Source organism: Bufo bufo, chromosome 9 (assembly GCF_905171765.1).
Source record: "Bufo bufo chromosome 9, aBufBuf1.1, whole genome shotgun sequence".
In the NCBI taxonomy this organism is placed as follows: Eukaryota; Metazoa; Chordata; class Amphibia; order Anura; family Bufonidae; genus Bufo; species Bufo bufo.
Genome location: NC_053397.1, coordinates 15,261,560 through 15,276,604, shown reverse-complemented (window position 1 = coordinate 15,276,604; position 15,045 = coordinate 15,261,560). Strand labels below are relative to the sequence as shown.

General features: G+C 44.2%; 1 protein-coding gene across 1 annotated transcript in view; it reads left to right on the top strand.

Annotated features, from left to right (window-relative positions):
• Positions 1 to 2,207: 2,207 nt before the first annotated feature.
• Positions 2,208 to 15,045, top strand: part of RUVBL1 (RuvB like AAA ATPase 1) — a 28,406-nt gene continuing 15,568 nt past the window's right edge. The window contains exons 1-3 of the mRNA XM_040408594.1: positions 2,208 to 2,348; positions 9,228 to 9,314; positions 9,656 to 9,788. Coding sequence (XP_040264528.1) covers positions 2,208 to 2,348; positions 9,228 to 9,314; positions 9,656 to 9,788 — 361 coding nt within the window. The remainder of the gene's footprint in view (positions 2,349 to 9,227; positions 9,315 to 9,655; positions 9,789 to 15,045) is intronic.

Here is a 15,045-nt window from a genome sequence, read left to right as displayed (position 1 = left end):
GTCCTCCCCAGCAGCTGATAACAGTGCCTGCGCTGTGTGCACTTCTCCCTGTCCCTGCGCTTGGCAGACGCTCCCTCACTCAGCAGAGCTGGAGAATGCAGAGTGGAAGCAGCGCAGACCAGGGAAGGGAGATCTGCCGTCTGCTCAGTGTATAAATGAGAGCAACATGTGGTGAGAGGACCCCTTTGTGCTGCAGGAGATTAACCCATTAGGGGGGAGGGCTCTGGTTACTGACACTTTTGGGGGGCTATTGTTACTGGCTAGTGAGGGCAGGCGGGATTAGCCTCAGGGTGAGGCGGGCAGTGGCGGCCATCTTAACTGAATAGTGAAATTGCAGTTTTATGCAGACTGGTTGCTAAGGGTTGAATCTTATTAAATATGGGGTAAGTCAGTCTAATAGTAACTGATTCTGGAATATCATGTTATTAGTAACTACATACAGTACAGACCAAAAGTTAGAACACACCTTCTCATTCAAAGAGTTTTCTTTATTTTCATGACTATGAAAATTGTAGATTCACACTGAAGGCATCAAAACTATGAATTAACACATGTGGAATTATATACATAACAAACAAGTGTGAAACAACTGAAAATATGTCATATTCTAGGTTCTTCAAAGTAGCCACCTTTTGCTTTGATTACAGCTTTGCACACTCTTGGCATTCTCTTGATGAGCTTCAAGAGGTAGTCCTCTGAAATGGTCTTCACTTCACAGGTGTGCCCTGTCAGGTTTAATAAGTGGGATTTCTTGCCTTATAAATGGGGTTGGGACCATCAGTGGCGTTGAGGAGAAGTCAGGTGGATACACAGCTGATAGTCCTACTGAATAGACTGTTAGAATTTGTATTATGGCAAGAAAAAAGCAGCTAAGTAAAGAAAAACGAGTGGCCATCATTACTTTAAGAAATGAAGGTCAGTCAGTCAGCCGAAAAATTGGGAAAACTTTGAAAGTAAGAGCTATTTGACCATGAAGGAGAGTGATGGGTACTGCCAGATGACCTGGCCTCCACAGTCACCGGACCTGAACCCAATCGAGATGGTTTGGGGTGAGCTGGACCGCAGAGTGAAGGCAAAAGGGCCAACAAGTGCTAAGCATCTCTGGGAACTCCTTCAAGACTGTTGGAAGACCATTTCAGGGGACTACCTCTTGAAGCTCATCAAGAGAATGCCAAGAGTGTGCAAAGCAGTAATCAAAGCAAAAGGTGGCTACTTTGAAGAACCTAGAATATGACATATTTTCAGTTGTTTCACACTTGTTTGTTATGTATATAATTCCACATGTGTTAATTCATAGTTTTGATGCCTTCATAGTCATGAAAATAAAGAAAACTCTTCAAATGAGAAGGTGTGTCCAAACTTTTGGTCTGTACTGTATATGAAAATTTAAATTAGGGTCTAAATGTGACAGTTATCCTTGGGAAAGGTGGCAACCCCAGCGATCAGCGATAACACCGATCACAGACATTTCACCCCTCAGATGCTGAAGTGGTCAATAATAACAAAGGTTTCTGCCATAGGATACATGGCAAAATCCTCTGTGAACATGACCCTTAGAAAAACATTCAGGAGAACGTCCCTCCATTTACATTTATTGGGACACCATTGACAATGCTAATTTGTATGATGTGTGATCGGTTATATTCCACAAAACTGGGGTTCACAGGGGAGGGCGCCCTACTGAGAACTAAGGGGGCAAGTTATGTAAATCTCAGTTGCATTCAGTGCAACCCTAATACTTTTTCCTCCACATAAACAAGAACTGTCATGAAAAATGTCACAGAGGTTTTCTCAGCACTTGTGTTACGCCATGTTTCACCTCATGACAATGATAAATATAAATGTATTTCATTCTATTCTTTATTATGTTTAGCACAGGCCTAGACACAACCGGGTCAGTGACACCTGAGGAGACATTTAGGCCGTTGACTCCCGCAGGCCTCGTTGCTAAGGCCGGTGGAAGCCTCTAGTAACGCAAGCGGAAGCGGCCCCCTGACACATAGATTGACACTTCAGTTGTCCAATCCCTACGTGGAAACTGACCCTAGCAACCAATCAGGAAGCGGCCGTTCAGATCAGTGGGCGTTGCTTCCTGCCGCCTTGGTAACCGCATGGTAACCCGCTGCAGAGCCTGAGATTCCCGCTCACGTTCGGAGGCAGGAGCCGGCAGTCACACGGCGGGACCTTCCTTTACTGCTCCCGGCACCATGAAGATCGAGGAGGTGAAAAGCACCACTAAGACCCAGCGCGTCGCCGCCCACAGCCATGTCAAGGGCCTCGGCTTGGACGAGAGCGGGCTGGCTAAGCAGGCGGCCGCCGGGCTGGTCGGACAGGAGAATGCCCGTGAGGTGAGGAGTGATGGCACCTGTTGTGCTTCTTAGATCAGGGCCGAACATGTAGAGGAACTACAAGGCCCAGCATGCACAGCCACCTAGGAAGCATGTGGTTAACATTTAGAAAAACTTCAAGATCTTTGCTTGCTGTCAGTGAATAGAAACATTCTGAAACACGTTATTTCTCTTCTGCTCCCTAATATCAGACACCAGTGGGTCCAATGACTATAACGTGGCCTGTCAGTGCTGCGGCCTCCATACCAGGTGTGAACATAAACTACTCACAGCTGGGCGTTTGCTACAGTTGTATCCAGTGGGGCAAATCCTCTGCCAGCTGTATACTGCAGCTGCTGAAATGTCTCTTCTGCTACAATGTATCGTGCAGGGAAAATGTTCTGTATCGGTATTCAGCCTCGTTCACATTTCCGTGTCCGTACGGTATTGACACAAAGTTTTATGCGAATCGACTTTGAATGTTTCATCCGAAGTCGATTCGCTCATCTCTATACACCAAACATCACTGTGCCGTGGTTGGGAAACGGAGCATAACCGTAGAATGTAAGGGTCACAGGTTGGTTTGTTTTTTGGAGGGGGGAGGGATGTCCTCCTTTCAAAAAATGGAGTATGATTTGCCTGCAGTTTGTAGCTGACCACAGACGATTAGTGATCTTCCTGTTAGGGCTCGCTGGGTGTCTTGCTATCCGCAAAATAACAGATACCGGGTGCGGAACGTCCGGCCCATATTAGAACAGTCCTATCCTAGTCTGTAATGCGGACGATAATAGGACATGTTCTATTTTTTTGCGGTACGGGCATGCGGACATATGGACACAGAATGCACAGGGGCCCCATTGAAGTGAATGGCTCCACATACGGGCTGCAAACAAACCCCGTCACTGACACGAAAAAAGGTTTCACATACAGTACAGACCAAAAGTTTGGACACACCTTCTCATTCAAAGAGTTTTCTTTATTTTCATGACTATGAAGGCATCAAAACTATGAATTAACACATGTGGAATTATATACATAACAAACAAGTGTGAAACAACTGAAAATATGTCATATTCTAGGTTCTTCAAAGTAGCCACCTTTTGCTTTGATTACTGCTTTGCACACTCTTGGCATTCTCTTGATGAGCTTCAAGAGGTAGTCCCCTGAAATGGTTTTCACTTCACAGGTGTGCCCTGTCAGGTTTAATAAGTGGGATTTCTTGCCTTATAAATGGGGTTGGGACCATCAGTGGCGTTGAGGAGAAGTCAGGTGGATACACAGCTGATAGTCCTACTGAATAGTCTGTTAGAATTTGTATTATGGCAAGAAAAAAGCAGCTAAGTAAAGAAAAACGAGTGGCCATCATTACTTTAAGAAATGAAGGTCAGTCAGTCAGCCGAAAAATTGGGAAAACTTTGAAAGTAAGGGCTATTTGACCATGAAGGAGAGTGATGGGGTGCTGCGCCAGATGACCTGGCCTCCACAGTCACCGGACCTGAACCCAATCGAGATGGTTTGGGGTGAGCTGGACCGCAGAGTGAAGGCAAAAGGGCCAACAAGTGCTAAGCATCTCTGGGAACTCCTTCAAGACTGTTGGAAGACCATTTCAGGGGACTACCTCTTGAAGCTCATCAAGAGAATGCCAAGAGTGTGCAAAGCAGTAATCAAAGCAAAAGGTGGCTACTTTGAAGAACCTAGAATATGACATATTTTCAGTTGTTTTACACTTGTTTGTTATGTATATAATTCCACATGTGTTAATTCATAGTTTTGATGCCTTCATAGTCATGAAAATAAAGAAAACTCTTTGAATGAGAAGGTGTGTCCAAACTTTTGGTCTGTACTGTATATGATTTCCATCTGGATGAACTCCATTCCCATTTATTTCAGTGGGTATAATGCCCACGATCGTTGTTTTTCACTAAGGCTCAATTCACACCTGAGCGTTCTGAAAGGAGCGCTCTGTATGCGCGATTGTACGGACGTTTACAAGCGCGCATACAGAGACAAGTGTGCACACAGTGTCGCGCGTTCCCGAAAGTCTATGTACGGGAACGCGCGACAAGCGCCCAAAAAAACGCTCCTGTACTTGTGTGAGCGTCGGGCGTTTTACAGCGCGATCGTACGCGCTGTAAAACGCCCAGGTGAGAACCATTCCCATAGGGAAGCATTGGTTTCTCCTTGTTGAGCGTTTTACAGCGCGTAGGAACGCGCTGTAAAACGCTCAGGTGTGAATTGAGCCTAAACACTTGTGGGTTTAGAAAAAATTGCAGCATGTTCTGTCTTCCGTGTTTTTGTTTTTTTTCATGCAGCTCTGGTCCATTCAAGTCGGTGAAAAAAAACCTGATAGCACAAGCATCTGGATGCCGTCCGATCACTGATGGTGGTTAGGAGATTCTGTGTCTTCAGTTTTTCTTCAAGAGTAACTTAACCTTTATGAACTTTTAATATGTTGTCCCTAATAAACTATTTCTAATGTACTTTATTAATCCATTTTGTATTTTTAGGACTCTTTTACCTCCCTAAAGCGCACCATTCCCTGGTGCATGTAAAACTCAGTTCTCCGTCCAACGCTGACAGTTCAGCCCGTCCTCCCCAGAGGATTACTAACTCCTGGCATAGTACATGGGTACCCTGTATGTACCCTGTACCCATGTACTATGCCAGGATTAGCTGAGCAGCTCCTGCCTGCTACGCTAAGCTAAGAGAATTGCATGTCAGCGCTTAGCGGGCACAGGCAGGAGCACTCTCTGCTCATCCTGGCATAGTACAGGGTACATACAGGGTAATCCTCCGGGGAGGACGGGCCGGAGCAGCGATATGCCCCATTGATAAAATGTGTACTCCGTACACCGCTGAGCAGTCAGTGGTGTACGGAGATCTGAGTTTTAAGCGCACCAGGGGATGGTGTGCTTTAGGGAAGTAAAAGTATAAGGGCTCGTTCACACGAACGTGTGTAGCCCGTTGCCGTATTGTGGATCCGCAATACATGGGCACCGTTCCGTGGCCATTCCGCATCATGGATGCGCACCTATTCATTTCAATGGGTCCGGAGATGCGGAACGGAGCACTACGGAGTGCTTTCTGGGGTTCCGTTCCATGCCTCCGCACCGCAAAAAGATAGAACTTGCTATATCTTTTTGTGGAACGGATGGATCGCAGACCCGTTCAAGTGAATGGGTCTGCGATCCCCATGCGCCTGCCCCACGGATGGTGCCCGTGCATTCCCGACCGCAATTTGCCGTCCACAGCACGGGCACGGCCTTCACACGTTCGTGTGAACGAGCCCTAATAAAAATACAAAATTGATTCATAAAATATATTAGAAATAGTTTCGTTAGGGACAACATAATAAAAGTTCATATAAAGGTTTAGTTACTCTTTAAAGGGGATCTGTCAGCAGAGACCTGCCCATCAAACTGTCTGCAGACACACAGCCATTAAAACGCTGGTTTTCTTTAGTTGATCTGTGGCTCCGTTCCTGAGTTACGATACTTTTTCTTAATATGCAAATTAGGCCTTTGGGGCAATGAAGGCATCACCGTTGCACCCACGCACTTCTCCTTTTCGTGTGGCCAGTCCCTCCTTGGCTGCTTTGATTGACAGGATCAGACAGTAGATAAGCAGCAATGGAGGGGCTTGCCACAGAAATAAATGGAGCGTGGGTGCAACAAGAGCAACGGTGATGCCTTCATTGCCCCAAAGGCCTAATTTGCATATTAAGAAAAAGTCTCGTAACTCGGGAACGGAGCCTCAGATCAACTAAAGAAAACCAGCGTTTTAATTGCTTTGTGTCTATGCAGACAGTTTGATTGGGAGGTCGCTGTTGACAGATTCCTTTTGGGCCTAAGGGCTCATTCAGACGGCCGTATGCTGTCCGCAAAAATACTGAATGCTATCCGTTTTTTTGCGGATCCGCAAAAAAACGGATAGCATTCAGTATTTTTGCGGACCCATAGACTTCAATGGGGCCATGTCCTGATTTTCACGGACAAGTATAGGACATGTTTCATTTTTTTTTGCGGATCCGCAAAAAAACGGATAGCATTCAGTATTTTTGCGGACAGCATACGGCCGTCTGAATGAGCCCTAATTCACACATCAGTGTTTGATCATCGATTTGTGAGTAAAAACCAGGAGCGGAGCCTACACTAAGAAGAGGTCTCACGGATAGATTTCCACTTTGCTCGCAGTGTGAGGTCCCGTTCCGGCCTCCGCCCCACTGACCGGATCGCAGAGCATTATAATGATTTATACATAACGTGTGTAACCCCGAGGCTCCTGCAATATATTGTATTAGGCCTCATTCACACAACCGTATTTTTGGTCCGCATCGGATGCGAGCCCTTTCATTTCAATGGGGCCTCAAAAATGTGGACTGTGTGCTGTCTGTTACACGGTCCTGCTGAATTGCGCAACGGATGCAGACCCATTCATACGGTTGTCTGAATGATCTCTTACACAGCATTATAAGTATTATCAGTATAATGGTGTGCGATGCTGTCAGAGGAGCAGAGGCCAAAACGGAACCTTACTGACACACATCATCAGTCCCTGTCCCCAGGCCAGCTTAAAGCGGCCCGAGGGGGGACCTAAACGTGGCCCCATGTTGTAGGCAGGTCCAAATTGATAGAAGGCATGGCCAATATAGGGTGGAGGGGCCTGTAGTGAAGCACAAAATACTGGCGCCCGGATGCAGCGTTCATCTCCATCACCTTTCTGAGACCAGCCATACAGTTGAATGCAGGAGGGCACTTTCTTCTGCCGGGTCCCGGCGCTGCAGCCGTGCTAACCACCAAGTCCGATACGCCATAACGTTGCATCATGGAGATGCCCCTTTAATATGCAAAGCTTCTCATTACTTGTCCATTGTACCCAGGCAAGATGAGGACACCGGCCTATCCATGTGTCTATAATGGAAAAGTGGAGTTACCCATAGCAGCCAGTCGGGGTGCTGCTTTAATCTGCAAGGTCCTAGAGGTTCTTTTGTGCTGGTTTTGATAACTCTCCCCGTCTGTGTGCACAACCCAGCAAAGGAGAGAATCCTCACTGTCCAAAATCTTCAACCAAGGAAAGGGCTCTTCAGGCCGCACCTGCAGCCGGGGATGCATGTCCCTGGTCTTAACATAACCCCCTGGTTACCCAGGTGAACCTCCCTCCTGGACTGCAGTTTTTTTTCCTCCTCTGCATTACTGGAAAGCTCAGACTGTGAACTTTTCAGTCTTTGAAGACGTTAATTTGTTTGTGAAATGCTCCTCGTGTATCAGATGGATTTTTCTGGACCCGCCAGTCTACGAGCGGCCTGGTTTTGATTTCACGTGCAGTTTCTCAGATGTGCGCGAACCCTGGCAGTGAAGCGGCGCACAACTTGGAAAGTCCTCTGACGAGTCTGGTCCGTGTGGGCCGAGCGGAGGGGTTATCTGATGGCGGCAGAAAACGCGCCGTGAACCACTGATTGGTGCTTTTATTTATAGACGGAGAAATTGCAGGATCAAAGCGCTGCACGCTCGCTGCTTTCTTACCCGCCGCGCACAATTCAACCATGTTCCTTGTCACTGCGTGTAAATCTGCGGACGGTCAGACAGGGGGCAGAACGTGGAGTCACTCCAAGGTTATCACATCCATTTACTTTTAAAAGAGCACAAACAGTAAGGACCGCAGCTTCAAGTTGATCGCCGTAATGGAGGCTTCACATACATTTTTTTATATTTAGGTTTTCAGAATTTTTCTCCCTAAAGTTTTTTTTTTAAATTTATTTATTTTATTTATTTATTTTTTATTCATGATTTATATTGAACGGGGTTGTTTCAGAATGACCGCTTATCAGGAGAGGTCGGAGCTCTGACCACCGGGACCCCTTCAGTCTTAACAATGAGGGTCCTGTGTCCCCTGATGTGAACGGAGCAGCCACTCCATTCATCTCTGTGGGACTGCAGACGATGGACGTTATGTACGTTGGTTCTCTTCAGCAGTCCCGTAGGTTTACAATGGAGCAGCAGTGAACACGCATGCTCGACCAGCGCTCCATTTAAAGGGCACCCCTGTTCCCGTGATTGGTGGGGGTACCAGTCGTCAGATACCTTTCAGCAATTCTGTGGTTAGGTGGTGACAAGTTACCATTTTGGGACAAAAGTGATAAATTGAAGTTCTGCTGACTTTTCCTCGGCTCTCGCATAGCAACAGTCCACTTTTGTATGAAGTGACTACCGCAGATCCTCCATCCATCCTCCTGGTCACAGTTAGCTATAGGTGGCCATACACATTAGATGAATGTTGGTCAAACCTGCTGATTTTGGTGGGACTTGCCGACCATTGAATGTATATTGGAGTGTCCCGACTCATGCACATTGCCTGTTGTCGAGGGAGCAAAGGATCGGGCATGTTGGATTTCAACATATAATCCGCCATTAGAGATGTCTGTCAGTGTCTTGTGGGGCCTTAAAAAATCTCTCATGGGGCCTTAAAAAATGCGGACAGCACACGGTGTACTGTCCGCATCCATATGTCCGTTCTGCAGCTTTGCAAAAAAGATAGAACATGTGCTATTCTTGTCCATTCTGCGGACAAGAATATACATGGTTACAATGGGTCCACAGAAAAAAACCGAATGTCACATAGACGTCGTTTTTTTTTTTTGTAAACCGCAAAATAAACGGTTGTGTGAATGCACCCTTAGCGTAATACCCTAGGAAACCAGTGTGATTTCTGCATGCAATATGGCGTGCAGAAGCTAGTTCTATTGGGAAAGAGGTAGGGGCTGTATTTTTGACGGGGAGGGGGTAGGTTTGGGGTTAGGAATGTCAATGTGCTGCCAGACTTTGTCTAAATGTTCCCATTTTTAGTCAACTTCTGCTCCGTCAATTGTTATATATATATTTTTTTTCCCCCCTTAAATTGCAGGCATGCGGCGTAATCGTAGAGTTAATTAGAAGCAAGAAAATGGCTGGCAGAGCGGTGCTGCTCGCTGGACCTCCTGGAACTGGCAAGGTAACTTGGATTTCACCTGCATCCTATTTAGCCATGGAAAAATGTTAGGCATGAAAATCAGAACGTTCCCGACAAGTACAGCAGCTGGCAGTGCCCGCCTGTGCTGAAATGTTCCTCCCGTCACCCATATCTAAATGGATGCAGTGTTTAGGGAAGGGACTGAGCCTATTCTTCATGAAAGTGGAAGTATTGGGGAATATGTCAGAGCGGTTACTTGAGAATTAACTTCTGCTTGACCACCAGATGGCACTGTACAATTGCCTTGTGGTTTGTAATGGAAGTGAATTTTTTTAAAATTATTTTAAGTTATATATTGTAATATAAAATGTCCTGTATTACAGACTGCTTTGGCCCTCGCCATTGCTCAGGAGCTGGGCAGTAAGGTACCGTTCTGCCCCATGGTGGGGAGTGAAGTCTATTCTACAGAGATCAAGAAAACAGAAGTGTTAATGGAGAATTTCCGAAGAGCGATTGGTAAGTAACAAATGCCCCATCTCCCTGCTTAGGGTAGTTTCACATTGGCGTTTTTCTTTTCCGGCATAGAGTTCCGTCCTAGGGGCTCTATACCGGAAAAGAACTGATCAGTTGATGCATCAGGATGTCCTCAGTTCAGTCTTTGACTGATCAGGCAAAAGATAAAACCGCAGCATGCTACGGTTTTATCTTCGGCCAAAAAAACGGAATACTTGCCTGAATGCATTTTTTTTAAACCTACAACAACCCACAGTCACAACGCATCAATCTTAAAAAAAAACACAAGTAAACACCAAAGAACGAGGATGCTATTAATATAAAAATAATTACTTTTATTGAATCACATAGAACAATAAATACAAGTGTTGGTCAAAAGGGATAGGACATGAGAAAACGAGCCTCTGAAATAGGGCTCAACAATGTGGAGAATCGCACTTGAGGAAAATTTCACCCCGAGCAGCCACAGTTGCAACAAATTAAGTGAGTCGGTTGACAATGGAATGAGTAATGGGTAGTGATGACCATACCATATCCCCACAAACATATAACATGACCATCCAAACTATCCTGGCATCCTCCTCATTTGAAACCCAGGTGAATGGAAATATGAAACGGCTATATGAAAATGTAACTTGTGACTAATAACTGATACCGCGAGTCCAACCCACACAGAGTCTCACATTACATACCCATGTTGCTTCTGCTCATTGATGTCAATGGATCCCCAAGTGCCTCAACCTTGACACGTGTTTCGCCACGTAGGCTTCGTCAGCAGCAACATGGGTATGTAATGTGAGACTCTGTGTGGGTTGGACTCGCGGTATCCGTTATTATTCAGCAGTTATTAGTCACCAGTTACATTTTTATATAGCTGCAGTCTTACCATTCACCTGGGTTTCAAATGAGGAGGATGGTCATGTTATTATATGTTTGTGGGGATATGGTATTGTCATCAACTACCCATTACTCATTCCATTGTCATCCGACTCACTTAATTTGTTGCAACTGTGGCTGCTCGGGGTGAAATTTTCCTCAAGTGCGATTCCCCACATTGTTGAGCCCTGTTTCAGAGGCTCGTTTTCTCATGTCCTATCCCTTTTGACCAACACTTGTATTTATTGTTCTATGTCATTTCAATAAAAGTAATTATTTTTATATTAATGGCATCCTCGTTCTTTGGTGTTTACTGAATGCATTTTTTTTCCATAGGAATGTATTAGTGCCAGATTCGGCATTCAAAATGCCGGATGCGCATACCGAAAAAAAGGTGAAAAAAATAAATGCCGGATCCGTTTTGCCGGATGACACCGGAAAGACGGATCCGGCATTTCAATGCATTTTTCAGACTGATCCTGATCAGTCTTACAAATGCCATCAGTTGGCATATGTTTTGCGACGGAACTGCTTGCCGGATCACTCTGCTGCAAGTGTGAAAGTAGCCTTATTCCTGTCCAAGCACAGCTGTTTGGTTTGTGCTTTCTCCCACGGTTTGGGGGTGCCATGCTAAAGGAGGTTTACAAAGCAAGAAAAATGTCTGCTTTCATTCAGAGACTTGCGCTACACCTGTCCATGGTTTGTATCTGGTATTGCACCTTTGCTCAATTGGGCTACGGTACCACACTAAACCTGTGGTCAGGTGTGGTGTTGTATTTAGAAAAAAGCAGTACAGTCCTTTTAACCACCTCACATCCGCCCATAGACTATAAACGTTTTATGGGTGGATGTTTAACTCTGAATGGACGTTCTGGAATGTCCATTCAGAGATGGCAGCTACACGCTAATCCTACAGCTGCTGAGTGGGGGGCCTGTTGTCAGTGACAGCAGGGCAACCCAGAAAGAAGGCAGGGACAGTTCCCAGGTGTCTCTGCCTTCTAGATCTCTGTATACACAGCGCTCAACGAGCGCTGTGTATACAGATCAGGAAGTGCTATGCGGTTCCTGGCCCGGTGGACATGTGACGGCCGGGAAATTGCAGGAGCTGTCAGGTCTTCTACAGACCTCGATCAGCCCTGCACTGAGGCTGTACAGCGTTGTATTTGGCTGTACAGCCTCTCTGGGGGTGTATTTCCCCTGTAACTGGGGCTACTATGTCAGCCCCAGTTACAGGTGAAATCAATGGTGAAAAAAGTGAAGTTAAATGTCCCCCAGAGGTCTTGTATGACCTTATGGGGGACGCAAAGTGTAAAATAAAAAAATACAAAAAGTGTTTTAAAAAAATAACTAAACAAAAATCCCCAATTATGTAATAAATATTTTTTTAAATTGAAAAAAATAAATAAAATAGACATATTTGGTATTGCCACGATGATCCACTCTGTCCGATAAACACAATAAAAAAAATTAAAATAAATCTGATTTTAAAAAAGCCATTTTTGTCACATTACATCACAAAAAGTGCAACGATACCAATAAAACAGTCACCTCATCCCGCAAAAAATGAGCCCCTACGTAAAAAAAATCGCTTAAAGGGTTTCTGACTTTTATAATATGCTAATGAAGACTCTAGGTGCTATGAGGGCGTTGATGCAGCACCTAGAGGCTTGGTCTACTTGCCTTTTGGCACGCCTACATCCACTTGATTTACGTCCTTCTGCGCATCGTCCTCATAATCCTGCGCCGTCCTGTTTAGTATTCAATGCAGTGAGTGAAGGACGCTCGGCTGCTGCCAGCTCCCTCACTGCGCCTGCAGCGATTACGTCACAGGCCGGCCTGGCAGCAGCCGAGCGTCCTTCACTCACTGCGCCGCATACTAAACGGGACGGTACGGCACAGGCGTGGGATTATGAGGATGATGCGGAGAAGGACCTCAATCAAGTGGGCGTGCCAAAAGGCGAGTAGACCGAGCCTCTAGGTACTGCAGCAATGCCCTCATAGCACCTAGAGGCTTTATTAGCATATTATAAAAGTCTGTTTTTTAACGGCGATAGGCAGGGGGTTAACAAACATACTGTTATGTACTGCTGACATTAGCACATCGCTAATGTCAGTCAGCTACATAATGATTTTTCCCATGACACAAACCCTTTTAAAAAAAATATAGCTCTCAGAACAGACATTAAAACATAATTTTTTTTTGTCTAAAAAATGCTAGTGTTAAAGTGAAATAAAGTGTATGTGTGTGTGTGTGTGTGTGTATGTATATATATATATATATATATATATATATATATATATATATATATATATATATATATATTAGTATTGCCGCGTCCGTAACAACCATCTCTATAAAAATATTACATGACCTAACCCTAATAAAAATTGCAACACCAAGCTATCAAAAAGGCGTATGCCCATCAAAATAGTACCAAACTGTCGCCTCATCCTGCAAAAATGGGACCCTACCTAAGACAATCGTCCAAAAAAAAAACAACTGGCTCTCAGACAATGGAGACACTAAAACATAATTCTTTTGGTTTAAAAAATGCTATTTTGTAAAGCTTCAATAAATAAGAGAAAGTATACATATTAGATATTGCCACGTCTGTAATGATCTGCTCTATAAAAATGTCACATGACCTAACCCCTCAGGTGATCGCTGTAAAAATAAATAAATACTCACTTTTTGGGAGTTTCTACTGTAAGGTGCATCGGGGGGGCTTCAAATGGGACATGGCAACTAAAAGCCAGTTCAGCAAAATCTGCCTTCCAAATACCATACTGCGCTCCTTTTCTTCTGTGCCCTGCCGTGCGCCCTTACATCAGTTTACGACCACATGTGGGGTGTTTATGTAAACCGCAGAATCAGGGTAATATTGAGTTTTGTTTGGCTGTTCCCCCTCGATGTGTTAAAGAAAAAAATTTATTAAAATGGAAAATCTGCCCAAAAAGTGAAATTTAGAAATTTCATCTCCATTTCCCTTTAATTCTTGTGGAACACCTAAAGGGTTAACAAAGTTTGTAAAATCAGTTTTGAGTAACTTGAGGGGTGTAGTTTCTACAATGGGGTCATTTATGGGGGGTTTCCACTAAGTAGGCCCCACAAAGTGACTTTAGACCTGAACTGGCCCTTAAAAAGTGGGTTTTGGAAATTTTCTTAAAAATTAAGAATTGCTTCTAAACTTCTAAGCCTTGTAACGTCCTAATAAAATAAAATAACATTTACAAAATGATGCCAACATTAAGTCATATGGGGAATGTAAAGTAATAAATCTTTTTTAAAAGCAGAGAAATAGAATTTTAGAAAATTGCAAATTTTTCTAAATTTTTTTGTAAATTTTGGATTATTGTAATAAATAAAGGTGAAATATAGCGACTCAAATTTACCACTGTCATTAAGTACAATGTGTCACGAGAAAACAGTCTCAGAATGGGCTGGATAAGTAAAAGCGTTCCAAAGTTATCACCACATAAAGTGACACATGTCAGATTTGCAAAATTAGGCCTGGTCAGGAAGGGGGTAAAAGGCCCAGATGTGAAGTGGTTAAACTCGACCCACCTCACTATGCATTGCCCATTGTATTTTGGGGCAAGTAAATGGAGGACTACTTAATATTCAGAAGTGTCATGGTTATTCGTAATCTCATGCTCTCCCGCCATCTGCTGATGATTGGCAGTTCTCTCCTAGAGAGAAAGGGAGAAAACTAGGTAGAAGCCGGTCAGTCATCAGCAGGAGAGCAGGACTTCATGAATAACCAGGACTCTTCTCAGGAGGCCGGGACTCTTTTCCAGGCCCAGTCTGCAATGGTTGTGATGTTGGTTCTCGGCAACCACTTACTTTTAACTTATAAATGACAGATCGCTGAAATCAACTCTCCTGTCTTTACGTTATGCTGCCGTTAGTATGAACAGCATAAAGTTGATGACAGGTTCTCTTTAAGGAGCATTTCCACATACTTTTTCTTGCAACTGTATGTGAACCCTTTGGAATGATATGGATTTCTGCACAAATTGGTCATAAAATGTGATCTGATCTTCATCTAAGTCACAACAATAGACAATCACAGTCTGCTTAAACTAATAACACACAAAGAATTAAATGTTACCATGTTTTTATTAAACACACCATGTAAACATTCACAGTGCAGGTGGAAAAAGTATGTGAACCCTTGGATGTAATAACTGGTTGAACCTCCTTTGGCAGCAATACCTTCAACCAAACGTTTCCTGTAGTTGCAGATCAGACGTGCACAGCGGTCAGGAATAATTCTTGACCATTCCTCTTTACAGAACTGTTTCAGTTCAGCAATATTCTTGGGATGTCTGGTGTGAATCGCTTATTGTTAATGGTAATCATGTAATATTTTTTGTATTTACT